This window comes from Mesoplodon mirus (assembly GCF_964341445.2).
Source record: "Mesoplodon mirus genome assembly, chromosome: 13".
NCBI classification, from domain to species: Eukaryota; Metazoa; Chordata; class Mammalia; order Artiodactyla; family Ziphiidae; genus Mesoplodon; species Mesoplodon mirus.
In genome coordinates this window covers 11479918-11501119 of record NC_138989.1, presented here as the reverse complement: position 1 = coordinate 11501119, position 21202 = coordinate 11479918, and the positions used below count along the sequence as shown (strand labels likewise).

The window sequence follows — 21202 nt, the reverse complement described above, 5'->3', positions numbered from 1 at the left end:
CTGCTCTCGTAAAGCCCTTCACCATCAGTCTTTCTTTTCTAGTGCCTGACAGTACCAATCTGTGCCTTTCCCAGAGCAGGCCCTTGATAAATATTTGTCCATTTAATTAGGGTGTTGGTAGTTGACAGGAGATTCTCAGATTCTAGATTAAACTTTAACTGTCTTTCCCAACCTTTAAAAGACAGCCCTTGGAGATTTCTTCCAGGGAAGCCCACCACAACCTCACAGAGAGCTTCTAAGGACAAAGAGCTTACCCTGCAGAGCCTGGAGTCCATTGGCCATCCGGTCCACATTCCCATTCACCAGTGCTGTCACTCTGTGGATGTGGCCGTACTTGGTTACTTCTTTTGGAGACTCCTCCCTCTCACTTGCTTCCTCCTCTTCCTCTTCTGCAGCATCTTCCTCCTCCTCCACCTCTTCCTCTTCTGAATCCACCAAAACCATGACATCACCCATGTCTTGCCTCCTAATTTCCAGAAGGGGAGACATAATCAAGAAGATACCCTGTTTTCTCCAACTTCAGCCCTCGCTGAATAGGAAACACTTGGTTCTTTGCAGCCCCTTTGGTAACATGGAAAATTCTTCATGTATTCAACTTGGTTGAGTCATGAGATGACAGTGCGATTGTAACCTCGATTGTAACCTCGCGGAGAGATGCTGCTGAAGATTGTCTAGATAATTGTATCTTGTGCTGGGTGAGTTTTAGCACTCCACCTCTCCCCACCCTGCTGCTTCTCAGGCAGATGACCTCATTGTCCCAAGCACCCACCATTTCAGTTCCCCTCACAGCACGTACACAGACGCTCTGTTCCTTTCCTGAAATGCCCTTATTTCTCCTGCACTTACTGAAATGTCTCCACCTTTTCATTATTCAAGGCCCAAGTGAAGTCCTCTGCCTCCCCCTGAAGCCTTGAACTATGACTGAATTTGGCGTCCACGGCCAGCGGTTTGGCACTGAGTTGTTCTCTAGTTTGTTGCTAGTTCTGCCTGCCCAGCCGGACTGTACATTTCACGGGCCAGTCAGTCCTAGGAGCATCACATTCTCATTTAATCCTTACAGCCCGCCTCTGAGAAACAGATGAGGAGACAAAGCCTCAGAGAGGGTCAGGGATTTTCCAGGAGCCACGGGCTTGAAGGGCAGAGCTGCCATGTGAACCCAGGTCCATTCATTCCAAAACCTTTTCCCATTATGCCAAGCTGCTCCCTTCTGTGAAAAATAAGCCTGGGGAATGACAGATTCATTCCAGAATGACCCTCAAAAACAGGGCTGTAAAGGTAACACTTTCCGCTGAAAGATGGTCCCAGAACAATAAAATCCCCTCATTATGAACAATGGTCCCAGAACAATAATACCCCATAGTTATAAATGGATAAGAGGAGCAAAGAGAAGAGTTCTTTGCTCCCACCCAGAATCTCCTTAGGAGGCTAAATACATAAGTTCCATTTAGTTGCTTTGCCCCTACTGAGGTTTCCTTTTGGGAGGGGCTTCTGGGCATGCTCAGACTAGTCTTCCAAAACATGCTGTAAGACAATGACTTATTCTTCCTTTTAGAAAAGGAAAACTAAATAAAATAAATGTATGAATGATGGGCTCAATATGTACCTGCTGTCTGTATGCCTCAGTGACAGTCCAGCAATGTGCCTGGCCCTGAGGTCTGGCGTTGCAAAAACAGCACAGACTTTGGAATCAGGTCAGGCCCAGGTCTAACTGCAGGCACAGCCGCTCACTCCCTGGATGAGCTTGCAGAAGCTGCTTTTTGCTACACTGAGCCTCCCTCGACTTGTCTGGAACAGCAGCACCCTGAAGAGTTTATGACGGCATTGTAATAATGCCTGAGGAAGCCCCAGCCCCGTGTCTGGCCCGTGGTAGGTCCCCAGTGGCGGTGGTTATTATTGTTCTTATGAAACATTATAAACAAAACGTCAGTGAAGACATCATGGAAATGGATTTTTGATTTGAGTCTAGGGAACACTCACCTGAAAGTGCTTCCTACTGAAAGGAGAAAGGAAAAAACATTAATATCCAATAATATCCACTTCGGCCTCACAGAAGTTTCTAATCAATCTAACATTTACAAAAGAATGGACAATGAGAAAACTGACCCAATACGAGAGATGACAGGGTGTTCAGGCGTGGTTCTTAGGTGCTTCATTATTGCACATCTGCACCCAATTTGGAAACCTCTTGAATGGAGCTTCAGGTGGGAGCATAACAGGGGCAACCTCCCCCCACCCACACCCTCTCAAGAAGCCTGAGAGAGAAGCAAAGGGACCCAGGAAGCCCTTACCCTTCCGGGAAGCCCTTACCTTTCCAGCAGAACACAGGGCTGTAGTACAACAGAAGCCCAGAGATAATGGCCAGTCCCAGCAGAAGGAGGCTCACGATGGTGCCCACAATTCCCCCGATGTTTACAGGTTCTGCAAAGACAAATCACACCCTTGACTCGGCCACGTGATACACACAGCTAGGAGGGCAATACCTCCCCTCCTCTGCCTGGATCCTACTCTTATCTCGGTTTTATGACCTTGGGCAAGGCATATGACCTCTCTGCAGAGCAAGATAAAGATATCATTTTTCTACTTCAGACAGTTTGTGGGAATCAAACAAGGCATGTGATGCAAAAGAATATTGGAGGGGGGGCGTGGTGGTGGGATGAACTGGGAGATTGGGATTGACATATATTTACTCATATGTATAAAATAGATAACTAATAAGAATTAGTTATATAAAACTAATTTTATATAAAAATATAAATTTATAAAATTGAAAAAAATAAATAAAATAAATAAAAAGTAAAAACAGAAAAAAAAAAAAGAACATTGGAAAGTTAAAATCTCTGTGTCTCCACACATCAAGACTGCTGTTAAGGCCATAGTAATTAAGAGTGTGAGTTATTGGTGCCACAATGAAGTGATCAATAGAACACAATAGGGAGGGTCTTCCCTGGCAGTCCAGCGGCTAAGACTCAGCGCTTCGGGACTTCCTTGGTGGCGCAGTGGTTAAGAATCCGCCTGCCAATGCAGGGGACGTGGGTTCGATCCCCAGTTGGGGAAGAGCCCATATGCCACAACTAAGCCCGTGAGCCACAACTACTGAGCCTGCACTCTAGAGCCTGCAAGTCACAACTACTGAAGCCCGTGCACCTAGAGCCCGTGCTCTGCAACAAGAGAAGCCACAGCAATGAGAAGCCCGCTCGCCATGACTAGAGAAAAGCCCGTGCACAGCAACGAAGACTCGATGCAGCCAAAAATAAATAAATGAATTTATTTAAAAAAAAAAAAAAAAAAAAGACTCAGCACTTCCACTGCTAAGAGCGCGGGTTTGATCCCTGGTCAGGGAAACTAAGATCCCGCGTGCTGCTTGGGACGGCCAAAAATATATATATATTTAAAAAAAGAGAACAGAATAGAGAATCCAAGAACAGGTCCACACACAGAAGGAAACTTGATATAGGACAGACTAGTGAGTAGAAGAGGAACTCTTCAGGATGTGGTGCTAGACCAAATAGTTATCCAAATTGGGGGGTGGAGGAAACTTGATGTCTACCTCACATCATTCACAAAAATCAATTCTAGATGGACTAAAGAGTTAACTATGAAAGGTTAGTGTTAAAGCTTTAAGAAAATATGGAAGAATACTTTCATGACCATAGGATAGATAAGGATTCCTTAAGACACAAAAATTGCTAATGATATAAGAACAGATTCATAAAGTCAACAACATTAAAGTAAGAATGTCTGCAAATCGAAGGATACCATAAAGAAAACAAGAAAGACAACTGAAAGGAGATATTTGTAACATGTGAAACTAACAATTAGCATATGGAATTTCTAAAGAACTCCTATATATCTATAGGAAAGGGGAAAACGTCAAAAGACACAATTATGTATTTTGCAGATGAAACATAAATAGCAAATAAACATATGAAATAATGCTCAGCCTTCTTAGTAATCAGAGACATTCAAATTAGAACCACAATGAGATTTCATTTTACACCCACTTGATGGGCAAAAATCACAAAATCTGTGGGTGAAAATGTGGAACGACTGCTGTTGCAAATGGAAATTGGTATAACCACTCTGGAAAATACTTTGATGTTATCTCATAGATAAAAATGCACATAACCTAACCTTCATTTCTACTCCTTGTACAAATATTCTAGAGAAATATTTGCCTGGGGACCTGGGTATATGTACACAAGGGGCTGGTAAAAAGGTTTCCATAGCAACACTGTTTGTTCATCACAACAAAAAAACCAGAAGCAGCACAAACATCCATCAGCAGGAAAATCAATAACTTAGCTGTGGAGTAGTGATACAATGGAAAATTATACAGCAGCACAGAGGTACAAAGTATAATTATACACATCAGCATGAATAAATTCTGGAAACAAAATGTGGGATAAAAAAGGCAAATTACAAAAGACTACACTTGTATGGTAACAACCATTTTTCAAAACTCTAAAACAAACAATATATTATGTAGAAATGTGACCATATGCAGCATATTTTTTCTTAAATAAAACATGAAACTCAGGATAGTGGTTACCTTTTTCAGAAGGCCCAGGATGAGCCTGGAAACGGGCCTACAGGTAGGGTTGCCAGATAAAATACTGTGTGCTCACTTAAATTTGGATTTCAGATAAACAATGAATAATTTTTTTTGAATAAGTATGTCCCAAGCAATACTGGGGACGTACATTAAAAAAAAAAATTATATGTTTTTCTGAAATACAAATTTGTGAGCATCCTGTTTTTTTAGCTTTGCTATTGTTTTTTTCTACATCTGGCCACACTGTCTTCAGGTAATTCCAGCAGTGTTGGCACTGTTCCATATCTTAAGTGGGATGTTAGTTTTCTGGGTGTTCATTTTGCTATTATGTTTCTCAGCTTACATTTTATATATATATATATAAATTATATCTATTTTATACATGTATTTTATTTTAATATATATATATATATTTTTTTCCTTTAGGATGTAACAGATATTAAATAACTCTTTTATCCCTATGCAAATGTTAGAGATTTAGGACTGGACAATAATTTTCCCATCCACCTTGTCAAGCCACAGGGAAGCAGACAGGCCTTCTCCCAGATGGCAGTGACCCACATGTAGGGAGGCACCAAGCCGTCCCCATGCTGATGCCAGGTCCTCTGAAGCTCTCGGCCCTCCTCCTCCTCCTCTGGGGCCACTTCACTCACCTTTCACGCTCAACCAGATGTCCACCTCCCTCACCCCCACGGGGTTCTCAGCCCGGCAGACATAGTAGCCCTCGTCCAGGTCCTGGGAGCAGTTGCGGATGGTGAGGGTGGAGCTCTGGCCACTCTGGGTGATGAGGTGGTGGCCGCTGGGCTGGATGACGACCTCCGGCTGGGTGAGGTTGCTCAGCCACAGGATCTTGGCGGGGGGGTAGGCTCCAGACACTTCGCAGGTGAGCGTCACATTGCCTCCCACGAAACAAGTCTTCATGGGCTCAGAGAGAAGGGAGGGGCTCCCTGACCATCAGAAGAAGGTAAAGAAAGACAAACGTTGAAGGAGGTTCAATCGGTGGTCTGAGAATTTCAAGAATATTACTTCTTCCAAACAAAGCAACTCCAGGAACTTCTGTACTGCACCTGGTCTCATATAATAATAAAAGCTAATATTTGTTGAACATTCAATGGGCTAGGCACCATTCTACTTATTAACCCAATTAATAATTCTCACAACAATCTTGTTATCCCCATTTTGCAGATGGGGAAACTATGGCACAGAGAAAGTTAAGTAACTTGCTCAAAGTCACATGACTAAATAAGTGAGCAGCTAGGATTTAGGGGGAACAAATGTCCTGGTTTGTCAAGGCTGAGGGGGTTCCCAGGACCTGGGGGCTTTCAGTGCTAAAACTGGTGAAGTCCCGGGCAAACCAAGATGAGTTGGTCACTCTATGTAAGAATGGAACCCAAGGAGTCATGTTTTTGTGGTCCACATCTCCTTACTTCTCATGCTGTAAGCTTCTATGTATAATAATCATACTGATCAGATAAGATATGGGCACACAGCCTGACAAGGGTGTTCCAGGGGACAGAAGGCAGCTGTATTAGTTTCCTGTTGCTGCTGTAACAAATTGCACAAACTTAGCAGTTAAAACAACACAAATTTATCCTTTTAGAGTTCTGGAGGTCAGAAGTCCGAAATAATCTTGCAGAACTAAAATCAAGGTGTTGGCAGAGCTGGTCCCTTCTGGAGGCTCTAGGTGAGAATCCGTTTCCTTGTTTTCTCAGCTTCTAGACAGGAGCCACCTGCATTCCTTGGCTTGTAGTCCCTTCCTTGCATTACTCCTACCTCTTGCATCTGTCATCAATTCTCACTACTGCATGTGACCCTCCTGCCTCCCTCTTATAAGAACCCTTGGGATCACACTGGGCCCACCCAGATAACACAGGACACTCTCCCCATCTCAAAGTTCTTAATTACAGATGCAAAGTCCCTCTACCATGTAAGGTAACATTATCACAGGTTCTGGGGATTAGGATGTGGACATCTTTTGGGGGCCATTCTTCTGTCTAGGACAGGTCTGTCCTAGAAAACTCAGAATGTGGCATCCCTGTGGCCTTGGGGTCTGATTTAAGTGGGACACAGGGAGCTATGAGGTCTACTATGGCGATCTACTTGTATCCTTTGCAAGAGAAGCCTTCTCCCAAAATGCACACCCTCTTGGGAAGGGTAACAAATTCATCTCGGGAGGATTTATGAAATCCATGTTTTCAGCAGCTGAGGGACACAGAGCAGCATGTTGGCTTCCTGCCCTGGAGAGTGAAACTACACGCTTCCCCTTGGCAGTTGTTCCAAGAGAGAAACTAGGGTTTCACTGCTGGCATCTGGGGAAGGGGCAAGGGGCAAGGGGGTGGGGGTGGAACAACCCAGAAGCCTCTCTCTCTAGGTCAGGTTAACAGAAGAGAATATCCCAAACCTGGTTTTGCTCAGAAAACTCACGTGCAGACACTCCTTCTTGGATCAACTGTCAGATTCCCCCCATGTTGCTAAATCCCTCCTTCCCTGCTTTATGGTTAACCAGAATTTCCTTTAGGGTCACAAAGCCAGCAGCAGTGACAAGCCTCATCAGTATGGCTGTATTTAGGGGTCCCAAACCAAAGTTTGATAAATGGCCCCCTCCTCCTTTATTAAAAGCAAAACAAACAATTCCCCCAGTGCACCTCCCCTGAACCCCAAACAAATATCATGTACTTTTGCCAGACACAGCACTCACCCCTCAGACAGCTGTGTCACCATCCAGCTAGTGTGGCACCTATAAATTCAACGAGTTTCACTTAAAGGGATACTCCGTCAGGGGTGGGGCAGGTGCTGCTGGGCCCTCACAGATCTGCAGGAGGCGGACCACCTGCTGGGGCCGCCGCACATGGGGCTCTGTAACACCGCAGCTCTAACACCGCAGCTCATTGTAGGCTGAGTTGGCGTCTTCAGTTTAGGGGCTACACACCATATAAAGAGAGATCTGGGGAGTTCCCTGGCCGTCCAGTGGTTAGGACTTGGTGCTTTCACTGCCATGTGGCCCAGGTTCAATCCCTGGTCGGGAAACTAAGATCCCACAAACTGCGTGGCACAGCTGAAGAAAAGAAAGAAAGAGAGAGAGAGGGAAGGAGGGAGGGGGAGGGAGGGGGAGAGAGAGAGAGAGAGAAATAGGGAAGGAAGGAAGGAAGGGAGGGAGGGAGGGAGGAAAAAAGAGAGAAAGAGAGAGAGGGAGGGAGGAGAGAGAGAGAGAGAGAAAGAAGGAAGGAAGGAGAGGGAGGGAGGAAGAAAGAAAGAGAAAGAGAGAGAGAGGGAGGGAGGGAGGGGGAGAGAGAGAGAGAGATAAGGAAGGAAGGAAGGAAAAGAAATGAAAGAAAGAAAAGAAAGGTAGATAGACAGATAGATGATAGATAGATAGATCGATCGATCTGGGCAGCAGGAATCTCCGAAAGCATGACTTTTCATCAGCTTGGGGGCTACACTGCCCTGGATCCCTGAGGTGGACGCTAGCATTACACTTCAGTGTCCTACTAGTCCTTTCAAGTGGAATGATCCAGAGACCCCTCGCCTGCAAGGGTCTTGCTACTCAAGGTGTGGTCCTCGGACCAGCCGCATCAGCACTTCCTGGAGGCAATTAGAAATGCAGATATTGGGTCCACCCAGACCAAGAGAGTCAGAATCTGCATTTTAACCAGCCACGTCGGGTGACTTGTATGCACATCCAGGCTCGAGTGCCCAAGAGGGAGGTGGGGAGAACTGGATGGTGTCAGAGTCCGAGAAGGGTCCAGGCTCTGTGCTTGCTTCCTGTGCTCCTGGAATTGGGAAAACTTCTGGTCAGCTCCCTTCTCCAGACACATTTCTTAACCCTGAGCACATATTTAGATTCAAGTTATTGGTCAAGTCTCTGGGGTCACAGGAATAAAGACTTAGGCAAGATCTGCAATTAAAATGGAAGGGTAAGCGCAAAATAACACAACCCCACCAGCTGCCTCTGCTAATTTCACCCTCTCTCAGCATTGGTCCATCATTTATTCACTTCCTGGGACTTACTGTCCATAACACACTTCGGACATCCTCATTATGTACTACTCTGAGTGTGTAAGCTGCTTTCTATTTGCAATCTGGGCAAGTCGGCTGCCTCTGTTTCACCATCGGTAAAATGGAGCGTCCTCCCCAAATTCATGTCCACCTGGAACCCCAGAATGTGATCTTATTCGGAAATGGAGTCTTTGCAGATGTAACTAGTTAAGGATCTCAAGATGAAATCATCCTGGATTGAGGGTGGGCCCTAAATCCAAGGACTGGTATCTTATAAGAAGAGGAGAGGCCACAGGGAGACATACACACAAATGGGAAGGTCACATGAAAACCGATGCAGAGACCAAAGTGATGCAGCCACAAGCGAAGGAACACATAGAGCCATGAGGAGCTGGAAGAGGCCAGGAAGGATCCTCCCATGAAGACTCTGATGGGAGCAGGGCCCTGCCGACACCTTGATTTCAAACTTCTAGCCTCCAGAACTGAGAGAGAATAAATGGCTGTTGTTTTAAGCCACAAGGTTCGTGATACTTTGTTACAGCAGCTCCAGGAAACTAATTCTGAGGGATAATACGAGCTCTCAGCTCACCGGGTGATTGAGAACTGAACGAGATACTGTGTGCAAAATACTTGGCACCTACACTCTATCTGCACTCAGTAAATGTTAATGTCACCATCGCAGTTGACCCTTGAACCACATGGGGGTTGGGGGACCAACCTGCAAGAAATCTAAAAATCCACAGTCCTGCTCTCTCTCTGCCTCAGAAACAAAGGAATTGATAAATGACTCGCCCAAGGACAGGAAGCTGAAACAGTTTGGATAGAATCAGGACTCAAACCCTAGTTCTTTTGATTCTATATCCTACGGTCTCTAATCAGACACAAACTTTTCCCCACAGTGAGTTAATTTAAAGATCTGTTAAGTGAAAATACAGATCATACATTTATTGAAAAAAATCCACATGTACGTGGAACCGCGCAATTCAAACCTGTGGTGTTCAAGGGTCAGTTGTATTTGTGATATTGTCATTTCCTGCTTCACATTTGCCAGACTTCTCTCTCCAAGTAAAGTTTAAGTCCTTTAAAGGCAAAGACTCTATATTCCTCCACAGTACCTGGGACCATGCTGAGCACCTAAATCCTACCCAAAAAGATTTGCTAGATCATGTGGGGAAGGTCACCAGGAAAGCAGTCAGCACTACCTGGATAAAAGCAAGTGCGCTGGGGTCAGACCAGCCTGGCTATGTGTTGGCTCCCTCACTTACGAGCCAATTGATCTTGGGTAAATTAGTTCACACATGTTATCATCTGCAACTTACCAATCATCCTAATCTGCAGGGTCCTGTGAGGATTACAAATAGTAAGTTAATAAGAAAGAGTCAAAGACCTTCTGAGCACAGAAACCTAAAAGAACAGGACTGAGAGGGGACTTCCCTGGTGGTCCAGTGGTTAAGACTCTGTGCTCCCAATGTAGGGGGCCCGGGTTCGATCCCTGGTCAGGCAACTATCAATAGATCCTGCATGCTACAACTAAGACCCTGTGCAGCCAAATAAATAAATAAATGAATATTTATTTAAAAAAAAAAAAAAAAAGAAGAAGAACAGGACAGAGGTGAACCTTTCAAAATCAGAAACTGCTCACCACTGCAGAAATGTGGTTTAGGAGCCATATATGCCAGAAAAATATCTATAACGTGCATGACAGTTCTATGAAATTAACTGACTCTTATGGAATAAGAAAAGATGAACAAGCCAATGGAAAAATGGACAAAATATAAACAGATAATTCACAGATAATATATAGCAAGTCAATATGCATATGAAAATTATCAACTCCACCAGTGATCAAAGAAAACCAAATGAAAACAATATGCCATATCCCAACTAGCAAAGAGGAAAAAACTAAAAAATTAATAACACTCGATGTTGGTGGAGATACTGGGAAATGAGTACCCTCACATGGTCTTCCTAGAGAGAGTGACTGCTAGGGTTTCTTTTGGGGGTGATGGAAATATTCTGGATTAGAATAGTGATGGTAGTATAACATCGTGAACATACTAAAAAAACAAAACAAAACAATGAATTATAAACTCTAAAATAGTGAATTTTAGGGAATTCCCTGGCGGTCCAATGGTTAGGACTCCGAGCTTTCACTGCCGAGGGCACAGGTTCAATCCCTGGTCGGGGAACTAAGATCCCACAAGCTGCATGATGCGGCCAAAAAATAAAAAAAAAAAAAAGTGACGTTTATATTATGTGACTTAAATCTCATTTTTAAAAAATGGTCCCAAAGCCAATTGGGTCGGATTTGGCCCATGAGGCATAGTTTACCAAGCCCTGTCCTAGGGCAGAAAACGAGTCCTGGTCCCTTCTGTTGCCCAAGGCCAGGTATGGTACCTGACACAGAGGGGATGCCCGGGAGCAGTGTGCTGAATGAGTTAGTGGGAAGGGTGAACCATCTGAATGCCACTTGCCTGGGAAAACAAGCACCTGCTGACACAGCAGGGCTCAATCCTCAGCATGTCAGCTCTCCACGGCTGCACCTCTGAGGATTATCCTCCTAAACTGTGGGGACAACCTCACCAGGGCCAACACAACCTAACATGCTCTGGCCCTGGCTTACTCATTGGATTGGTTTCCTGAGGCTGCTGTAACAAAGTACCACAAACGGGGTGGCTTAAAACAACAGATATTTATTCTCACAGTTCGGAAAGTCTGAAGTTCTAAATCAAGATGTCAGCACCTTGCCCTGTATGAATTCCTGGCCCACAGAAATCGTGAGATAATGACTATTGTTTGAAGCCATTAAGTTCTGGGGTAATTTGTTCCACAACAGGAGATAACTAGTAAATGAACCTTGTCTGTCTTGTTCACTGCTCCATCTTCAGTACTTAGAAACTGCAAGGGAAAACCAGCTTGGACTACAACCAAGAAGTTTCATTCAGCATCTTTAAAGTTTGAAAGGAAGGGATGAAGAGGGCATTTGGGGTTAGCAGATGCAAACTAGTATATATAGAATGGATAAACAACAAGGTCCTACTGTATAGCACAGGGGACTATACTCAATATCCTGTGATAAACCAGAATGAAAAAGAATATAAAAAAGAATGTGTGTATACATATATTTATGTGTGTGTGTGTGTGTGTGTAATTGAATCACTCTGCTGCAGAAATTAACACAATATTGTAAATCCAATATACTTCAATTAAAAAAAAAAGCAAAAGGAAGGAAGAAATGGAAGGAATTCAGTTCACTCCAACACCCTGGGATTTCTCTCCCAGACCTTCTTTCAAAGGCTTGTCCCAGAAAAGAGGAAGGTGAGTGGACCCCAGAACCCCAGGACAAGGCAAAGCAGACTTACTGATCTGTACCACGCAGCTGGCTCCCAACTCCGGCCCCACTATGTGGCTCCCGACACACTTGAACTTCTTGCCGTCCGACAGCTGGGGCTGGTTCAGCATCTCAACCCCCAGCTTTGACGTCCCCACAACCACACCTCCTGGCTCTTCTGTCCACAGGAGGTCTGGGTCTGGGTATCCTCCTGCCCAGCGACAGCTGAGCTGCAGCGTGAACAATCCTGGCGACAGCTCTGCCCAGCACTGAGGGGCTGACGGAGGGGGCGCTGCAAAACACCAGAGGACGTGGCCTTAATCACAGACTAAGATGAGCCACTGGGTTTATTACCCTCAGGGTTACAGACCCAGGGTATCCGAGAAACGTCAACCCCAGTTAGTGTACCTTGAGATAGCTCCTAGCACGCATTAGTGCCTGACACAAGTTGGGTTTCCTCGGCTGGGTGTTAAATCTTGGAAGAGATCTGCATTTCTCACTAGCCACGTGTGGCTGTTTAAATTTTCATTAATTTAATTACAAATTTATTTCCTCCATCAGACTACTCACATTTCCTAGTCATCACACATGGTAGCTATTAGACCATATAGAAGAGAACATTTCCATCATCACAGAAAGTTCTACTGGGCTCTGCTGGTCCCTAGAGGGAGTTGCAGGAAGAGGGAGATTTATTCATCCCCAAACCTCAACACACACTTCTTTTTTGCTATGTGCAAGTACCACTTTAAAAAATATATAAAAATTTAACAAATTAGAAACCTGTTGTAACCTATGTGTTCATAATTATATATAAAATAATATATATTATATATGTATGTAGATAGTATATATATTATGTATGCCATATACCTTTATATATTTTATATAATACATATAAATAGAAATTTGGATCTTATTTGTAGATATGTGGCATCTAAAAGAAAAATTATTGGAAATATACCAAAATGATGGTTAGAGTACAAGTGATTATTTTCTTCTTTCTAGTCATCTGTTTCCTACAACAAGCACGTATGACTTTATATACGATAAATGTCATTTATGATAGACAGCATTGAGACTTACAAAGGCGCTGAATAACGTATAAAGTAAGTGTGTCATTGCCCTGCCTGCTAATTGTCGTTCTCACGCTCCCTTTCGTTAGCATGGATTAGGAGTGCACCCTGTGTTTATTTCTACAGTGGTGTTCCTCCACTAAATGTGTGCATAGGTGCACTGGGTTGTTGTTTCTTCACCTGCAAAAGAAAGATTCATGAACTATTGGTTCTTAACAGCGCTAGAGGGCCTGTGCTCATGGAGGGCGTGAGAGCAGATGAATGGATAAACAAACTGCCGTAGAGCCATACAGTAGATACTCTTAGGCCAAGAAATGAAAACAAGTACCGACACAAGCTACAACAAGATGAACCTTGAAAACATGATGCTAAGGGAAAGATGCCAGGCCCCAGAGGTCATATAGGGTGTGATTCCATTTATATGACATGTCCAGAATAAGCAAATCCATAGAGATAGAACACAGACTGGTGGTTGCCAGGGGCTGGGGGAAGAGGGTATGGGAGTGACTGCTTCACGGGTATGGGGTTTCCAACTTGGGGTGATGAAAATGTTTTGGAACTAGACAAACGTGATGGTTGCACAACACTGTGGATAGACCCAATGCCACTGAATTGTACATCTTAAAATGGTTAATGTTATGTTATATACTTTCACCCCAATTAAAAAAAAAAACCTTAGGGCTTCCCTGGTGGCGCAGTGGTTGAGAGTCCGCCTGCCGATGCAGGGGACACGGGTTCGTGCCCCGGTCTGGGAGGATCCCACGTGCCGCAGAGCGGCTGGGCCCATGAGCCATGGCCACTGGGCCTGCGCGTCCGGAGCCTGTGCTCTGCAACGGGAGAGGCCACAATAGTGAGAGGCCCGCGTACCGCAAAAAAAAAAAAAAAAAAAAAAAAACAAAACTTTAGACCTGGCATTAATTCCCCTCTATGACTCACAGGGACTCTCCTGTACTCCTAGTTAGCAGTGAGCTTCCAGAAGAGGCAACACTCTCTTTGACATGTGTACGTGTGTGTCGAGGGAGCTGCAGAAGCATGTTAGAACCTGTTCATCAGGTAAGTCTTTGTATACAAAGGGGAGGCACAAACACGCAGTTCACGAAGGGTCAAGGTGAAGGAGTGGCAGAGGGGAGGGAGCACTGCTTACGCACAGTAGACCAGGAGCTCGGTGGTCACCTTTCGATGTCTCCCACTGAGCATGTTTGTGGCCAAACAGGTGTAGTTCCCTTGGAGGTTCTGCGACATCAGTAACAGCGTGAAGCAGCTGGCCGTCAGGTTGTTTCCGAAGGGCTCGGTGCTAGAATCCGGGGCCCGGAACCACCATTCAACCATGGGCGGAGGCCAGGAGCTGCTGCTGCAGCAGAAATCCACCCGGGAGCCCTTGGCCGCATACAGCGTGCTGTTGGAGAGCCTGCCGGTGCTGGAGATGTTGACCTCAACCTGATAGGGGCCTCCTGGGAATGACAGAGTGGGTGGGGAAGGCGTAAGAGTTCACTGGAGCCCCTTACCAGCTCTGAGACACAGAGATGATCAGGAAGCAGCCAGTGAGTATGACAATATCAACCACATATTATGTGACAGACACTGTGCCGAGTGCCCTCAGGCATGCTTTCATTTACTCCTGAGCAATCCTGTGAGATTTACTGAGGGGATCAATCCTTACAGAAGACGGAAAATGCAAATCGCCCCTTTTCAAAAACACGGATGAGTGGAAAGGATATCTGTGCCGTAAAGAGTTAATGTAGCAGGACTTCCCTGGTGGTCCAGTGGTTAGGATTCTGCAGTCTCACTGCCAAGGATCTGGGTCCAATCCCTGGTTGGGGAACTAAGACCCCACAAAAGAAACAAAAAGAGTTAACATAGCAGGCCTGAGTGATTTCCTTAGAAAGGCCTGCCTGCAAGGTGGGCCTGGGCTGGCAACTAGGAGCTTGCATTTCAGGGGGGTTCCCACCGTTCCCAGAACTGGTTAAGAGTGGGGTTCACCAGGCCTAAACTGTTTGTACAAACAGTGTGGCTTATGCTGAACACCTGCTTTCCTTCTGAGCGTCTGGAATTTTGGTATGTGCTAGGCAGAGGATGCCTATGTGACAAGCCCCAGTAAAAACCTAGGGCGCTGGAGTCTCTAACGAGCGTCCCTGGTAGATATTCCACACGTGTTGCCACAACTTGTTGCTGGAGGAATTAAGCGTGTCCCATGTGACTGCACTGGGAGAGGACTCTTGGAAGCATGGTCCTCATTGTCCTGTGAGTTCTCCTAGAGAATCAGTGAAGCTGGGGGTGGTCTTGGGGACCCCTGGCACAATTTCACACTGAAAGACAAGAAACATTGGTTCCAGTCCCAATTTTTAACTCCACTTACTAGCTGTGTGACTTTGGGCAAAGTATTTAACTTCTCTTAAGCCTCCATTTCCTCATCTGTAAAATGGGGATGATGCTAGAACCCACTTTATGGGGTTGTCATGACAATTAAATGAATTAGTATCGTACAGCACTCAGAACAGTGCCAGAAAGGCCGTCCCACGATTGGTACCCAGTGCATCTAAGATCCTCTTTGATCCTATTTATACTAAAGTCCTGTAGTGTGTTGCCTCCACCAGAGACTTCCTCTTAAGAAGAGTCCAGAAAGGGCAATGCTTGGCCATAGGGATAAATCTATGACTGTAGAATTTTGGACAAAAATATGCCCAGGGGATAAATTATTAGGGGGAGGAAAGGCTTTGCCAGATCCCCTCAAAGTACAGAAGCTACTTCCACCTATTCTGGGGCCATTGTATAACGACAGAAATTGTGGGTTTCTGAGGAAAATATTCTTGACAATATGCTTGTCTCGTCAGGGCTGGCTCCTAAGAGTTGCAGTGATTTGCTGGAATCATGTCACCTCCCACAGAGGGTCTGGGGAAAAAATTATACTGTTTGGGAGGTGCTCAAATATCCCATTGCCTGTTGCTGACTAGTTGGGTAGGTATGTGGACCAGCAGGTCCTAGGGAGTGTCCACAGCTGGCAAGCACCCAGCCAAGCACAGGTTACCTCTGTGGTATTGGTAGCCACGCCTGGGCCAGCAAAGGTACTGTGTTAGATTGGACCACCTGGTCTTCCAAATTGTGGTCTGGAGGGCCACAGAGGCCTGTCATGAACAGTAAGACCCCCAGAAACTGGCTGGGATGGGGCTTTTTTTTTTTTTTACTGCGCCACGTGACTTGCGGGATTTTAGTTCTCCGACCAGGTATCAAACCCTCGTCCTTGGTAGTGACAGCACCGAGTCCTGACCACTGGACCGCCAAGGAATTCCCTGGGAGGGGCTTTTGACCAGCACAATGCTGAGCAAAACCTGGGTTTGGATAAAGGGAATGGATGAGAATGCTGTAGGCGTAAGGGTTAAAAAAAAAGAAAAATCAAATGAGAGAACCTGAAGGGCCTTCTGAATTAACTGTTCAAAGGTTACAGCTTTTTAATAAACCTTTGGGTTGAGTCTGCTTTCTTAATTAAAGCTGACACCATCTTCTTAAATCCCCGGGGTTCTTCCCTTACTCTGACTAAAAAGAAGGCGGTACCCATTTCCATCCCTCCCACCTCTCTCTCCACCCCGCTGATATTCCTAAACAGAAACCACTTGCAGGGTGATGGTAGCAATCACTCAGAGAGACAGACAGATAGGAGAGGAAACAAAAATAAAACAGCAAATAAATAAAAATACAGCGTGTTTACAAAGGTTCAGCATCTTATGGAGGCCTTGGTCATGTCAATTTCTTGGATGGATGCCTTAGCCTAGTGGTTATGAACTTGGACTCTGCATTCAGACAGACCTGGGTATAAATTCTACTGCCGCTTCTAGACAGACAACCTTGAGCAAGTGTCCCTCCCTCCTATTCTCTCTCTCCTGTCCTTCCTATGAAATGAAAAGAACAGGAGTAACATCTATCACCAGGTTATTGAAGGATCCAATGAGAAAATATAAGCAGAACACTTAGCCTGGTGTTTGACATGTGGTCAATGTTCTATGAATGTTATCTGACATTATTAACAGTAGTATACTTGTAGATTGATTCTAGAACATGCATCGGCAAACAACAGTCCACTATCTGTTTTTGTACAGCCTACAAGCTAAGACGGTATGTACATATGAACATCCACAATCGATTTGATGAGAGAGAACACGAACTTTGAACCCCAACTAAGTGAAATGTTATCCCTCCCCCGCCCAAAGAATCCCATTCTTCTCATTAGTAGGCCTGCACTACCAAAAAAATGTACTAGGTTATGGGAATTCCCTGGCAGTCCACTGGTTAGGACTCGGCGCTTTCACTGCAGCGGCCTGGGTTCAATCTCTGGTTGGGGAACTAAGATCCTGCAAGCCTCGTGGCGCACCCCCCAAAAAAATGTACTTAGTTATTATTATATTTTGAATTTTGTCAACAAAAAACATGTGGAAATTTGTTTTCTCTCTTGTTATATAAGTACTTATATGATATCCTCGTTTTTACCTGTTGACTCAGAAAGACTAGAATATTTACCGTCTGGCCTCTACAGAAAACGTTTGATTCCTGTTCTACAACAATCCACTACTGCTGCTGCCTTCCTGTTCTCTGTAGTCATTCCTTACATCAGAACTCACTTCTTTCCTTCCCCACCATAACTATAGGTTGGCCAGTCAAGTGTCTCAAAGAGTTAATTTACATCTCAGGGACCCACAAAATAGGAGATTCCCATCTTCGTATCTTGGGTTCTTTGACAAGACGAAAAGTTATTTTCCTACATTTATTTTTCACACCAGCATTTTTATTTGAAAATGACCTAAGAATGTACTGACTAGCCTCTGCTAACCAGTGGGTGTACCTGTTGTTCCACAGTGGGACAAGATCCTTGGGGAGACTTACAGAGTGTTTTGATATCACTTAGAGATGGAACATAAGGAATTCCCTGGTGGTCCAGTGGTTAGGACTCTGCACTTTCACTGCCGAGGGTGCAGGTTCAATCCCTGGTCAGGGAACTAAGATCCTGCAAGCCGTGTGGCGCAGCCAAATAAAAAAAAAAAAAAAAAAAAGAAGGAGATGGAACATAGAGGTGAATATAACAACCCCATTGCCTCCCCACCTCCCTAGTGACCACTGATTCTGTCCAGAAGACTAAAACCCAGAGGTCCTCAGCCTCTTACAAGCATACATCTCTGCTTCAGATGAGCTTGGCAAGACTCAGGGTAATCCATCTTTGGGCAAAGGTCATCCCATCTTCTGACGGGGCCAGCAATCTTTCTTCAGCATGCCCAACATCCCCTTTCCCTAGGACCTTATGTTGCGATAGGGCACAGTGACACCATCACCATCACAGAACAAGTACAAATCAGATGGGCCCAGTTAGTCGGGGAACATGGGGCTTTCCTGAGACTCCCTTTCCTGGAAGTTGGGAGTGGCAGCCACATCACTAACTAAACAGGAGCCGTCCCATCCTCCAAACCCCAACTGAATCCAAAGGGGCTCTTGGAGGTTGATACAAACCAGCTTCCTCATTGCCCATGTGCCAACCAACTCAAACGCTCCCTCAACACTTGCTGGGCCTGAGAAAAATAGACACAGGGAGAGTCTGGCATTGTGTACCACTCAGCTCCCCAATGGCTAAGAGATCATCTCTTGAAAGAAGCACAAATTCTACTGGAATATGTTAAGGTCTGTGCTACCCACTCCACCCACTCCAGGCTTTCTGCAAGTAAACACACAGTGGTTCTAACCTCGTATCCACCTGACTTGGAGGCGGGAGCGGATGGGTAGGTAAGTCAGTGAAATAAACAGCTGTGGCAATCCTGAACTGCTCTGGACTAAGGGATTTCTGTACCCTCAGGAGCAGCGGTCCCAATCTCAATGGCAAGACTCTTCAACTGCATCATTAAATTAACAAGGAACAGTGCAGAGTTCTTACTCCTGAGATGAATAACAAAGTCACATTGCAGTGCCCATTCCAGACGGGTTGTATCACCCCAGGTCTATAGAAAACCTCACTCCCTAGAAGGCAGAGGCACCAAATGCCCACTGATGGATAAGCAGAGATCCAGGTGGTAAGGAGGGAGAAAGCTCCCGGCCCTCATACAGCCAGCTTCATGTTTCTGCAGCATCTCTGTCCATTCACACATTCAAGGTCACTTACAGTTCTTTGTATATCTTGGATATTAACCCCTTATCAGATATATCATATGCAACTATCTTCTCCCATTCAGTAGTTGGCCTTTTTGTTTTGTTGACAGTTTCTTTCACTGTGCAAAAAGCTTTTTAGTTTGATGTAATCTCATTTGTTTATTTTTGCTTTTGTTTCCCTTGCCTAAGAAGACATATCCAAAAAAAAAAAAAGTACTAAGGCCGATATCAAAGAGCATATTGCCTATGTTTTCTTCTAGAAGTTTTATGGTTTCAGGTCTTACATTTAAGTCTTTAATACATACACCTCCATATCAAAAAAATAAAAAAGATTAAAACATGGGCAGAGAAACCGAATAGACATTTTCCCAAAGAAGACATACAGATGGCCAACAGACACATGAAAAGATGTTCACCATCACTGACCATCAGGGAAATGCAAATCAAAACCACAGTGAGATATCACCTCACACCTGTCAGAATGGCCATTACTAAACAGACAACGAATGACAAGTGTTGGAGAGGGTGTGGAGAAAAGGGAACCCTTGTGTACCGTTGGTGTTGGAATGTAAACTTGTGCAGCCACTGTGGAGAACAGTACGGCGATTCCTCAAACAGTTAAAAATAGAATTATCACACAATCCAGCAATTCCACTCCTGGGTATTTATCCAAAGGAAACGAAAACACTAACTAGAAAAGATATGAGACTTCCCTGGTGGTCCAGTGGTTAAGACCCCATGCTTCCACTGCAGGGTTCATGGGTTCCAGCCCTGGTCAGGGAACTAAGATCCCACATGCCATGTGGCACGGCCAAAAAAAGAAAGAAAAGATATGTGCACCCTTATGCTCATTGCAGCATTATTTACAATAGCCAAGATATGGAAGCAACTTAAGTGTCCATCAACGGATGAATGCATAAAGAAGATGTGGTACATATATACAATGGAATACTATTCAGCCATAAAAAAGAATGAAATCTTGCCATTTGTGACAATATGGAGGACCTAGAGGATGTTATGCTAAGTGAAATAAGTCAGATGGAGAAAGTCGTAAGCGTATGATTTCACTTATATGTGGGATCTAAAAAATAAAACAAATGAAAAAACATAAAACAGAAACAGAGTCATAGATACAGAGAACAAACAGGTGGTTGCCAGAGGGGAGGAAGGTGAGGGAGATTAAGAGGTACAAACTTTCAGTTACAAAATAAGTGAGTCATGGGTATGAAATGTCCAGTGCGGGGAATATAGTCAGTAATTATGTAATATCTCTGTATGGAGCCAGGTCATAACTAGAGTTATTGTAGTGATCATTTTGAAAAGTATAGAAATATCAAATCACTGTGTTGTGTAACAGGAACTAACAATGCTGTAGGTCCATTATACTTCAAAAACAAACAAACAAAGAGACTCAGAAAAAGAGATCAGATTTGCGGTTATCAGAGATGAAGAGTAGGAGGAGGGGAAACTGGATGAAGGTAGAAACTTCCAGTTATAAGATAAATAAGTACTAGGGATGTAATGTACAACATGATAAATATAATTAACACTGCTGGATGTCATATATAAAAGTTAAGAGAGGAAATCTTAAGAGTTCTCATCACAGGAAAAAACTGTTTGCTGTTTAATTTTGTATCTATACGAGGCAATGGATGTTCACTAAACTTATTGTGGTCATCATGTCATGATGTATGTAAGTCAAGTCATTACGCTGTACACCTTAAACTTATACAGTGCTGTATGTCAATCATACCTCAATAAAGCTGGAAGAAAAAAAAATTTTTTTAAACAAAACAAGAAAACAAGGTCACGTACAGATAACAACTTGCCACATCTCAGATTTTTTCCCCCTAGCTTCCAAGGCCATGTTAGAATATTTCCAAACTTTTCTCCTTAAGAGACTAAGTTATCAACCATGTCAGTAGAAAGACGGGAAAAGCAAGAGGCACGCAAGTCTTGTTCGAAAAGCCCAGATGTACTGACTGATGGGAACTTGAGATGCATTTTTCCCACAAGAATCCCATCACCTCCTTAACCAGTTGATGGAGGTAACATGGACCAAGTGCATATATGCCGTGTGCCCAACTCTATGCTGAAGTCTGTGCGTGTTTATCTCATGAATGTGTGCAG

General features: G+C 44.4%; 1 protein-coding gene across 2 annotated transcripts in view; it reads right to left on the bottom strand.

Moving 5' to 3' along the window:
- The window catches only part of VSIG10 (V-set and immunoglobulin domain containing 10), a 37232-nt gene that overhangs the window by 3668 nt on the left and 12362 nt on the right, over nt 1–21202 (bottom strand). For both annotated transcript variants that reach the window (XM_082640820.1, XM_082640821.1), the window contains 6 exons: nt 14101–14403; nt 11911–12171; nt 5206–5499; nt 2308–2418; nt 1978–1993; nt 255–466 (listed from right to left, as the gene is read on the bottom strand). In XM_082640820.1, coding sequence (XP_082496946.1) covers nt 255–466; nt 1978–1993; nt 2308–2418; nt 5206–5499; nt 11911–12171; nt 14101–14403 — 1197 coding nt within the window. The remainder of the gene's footprint in view (nt 1–254; nt 467–1977; nt 1994–2307; nt 2419–5205; nt 5500–11910; nt 12172–14100; nt 14404–21202) is intronic.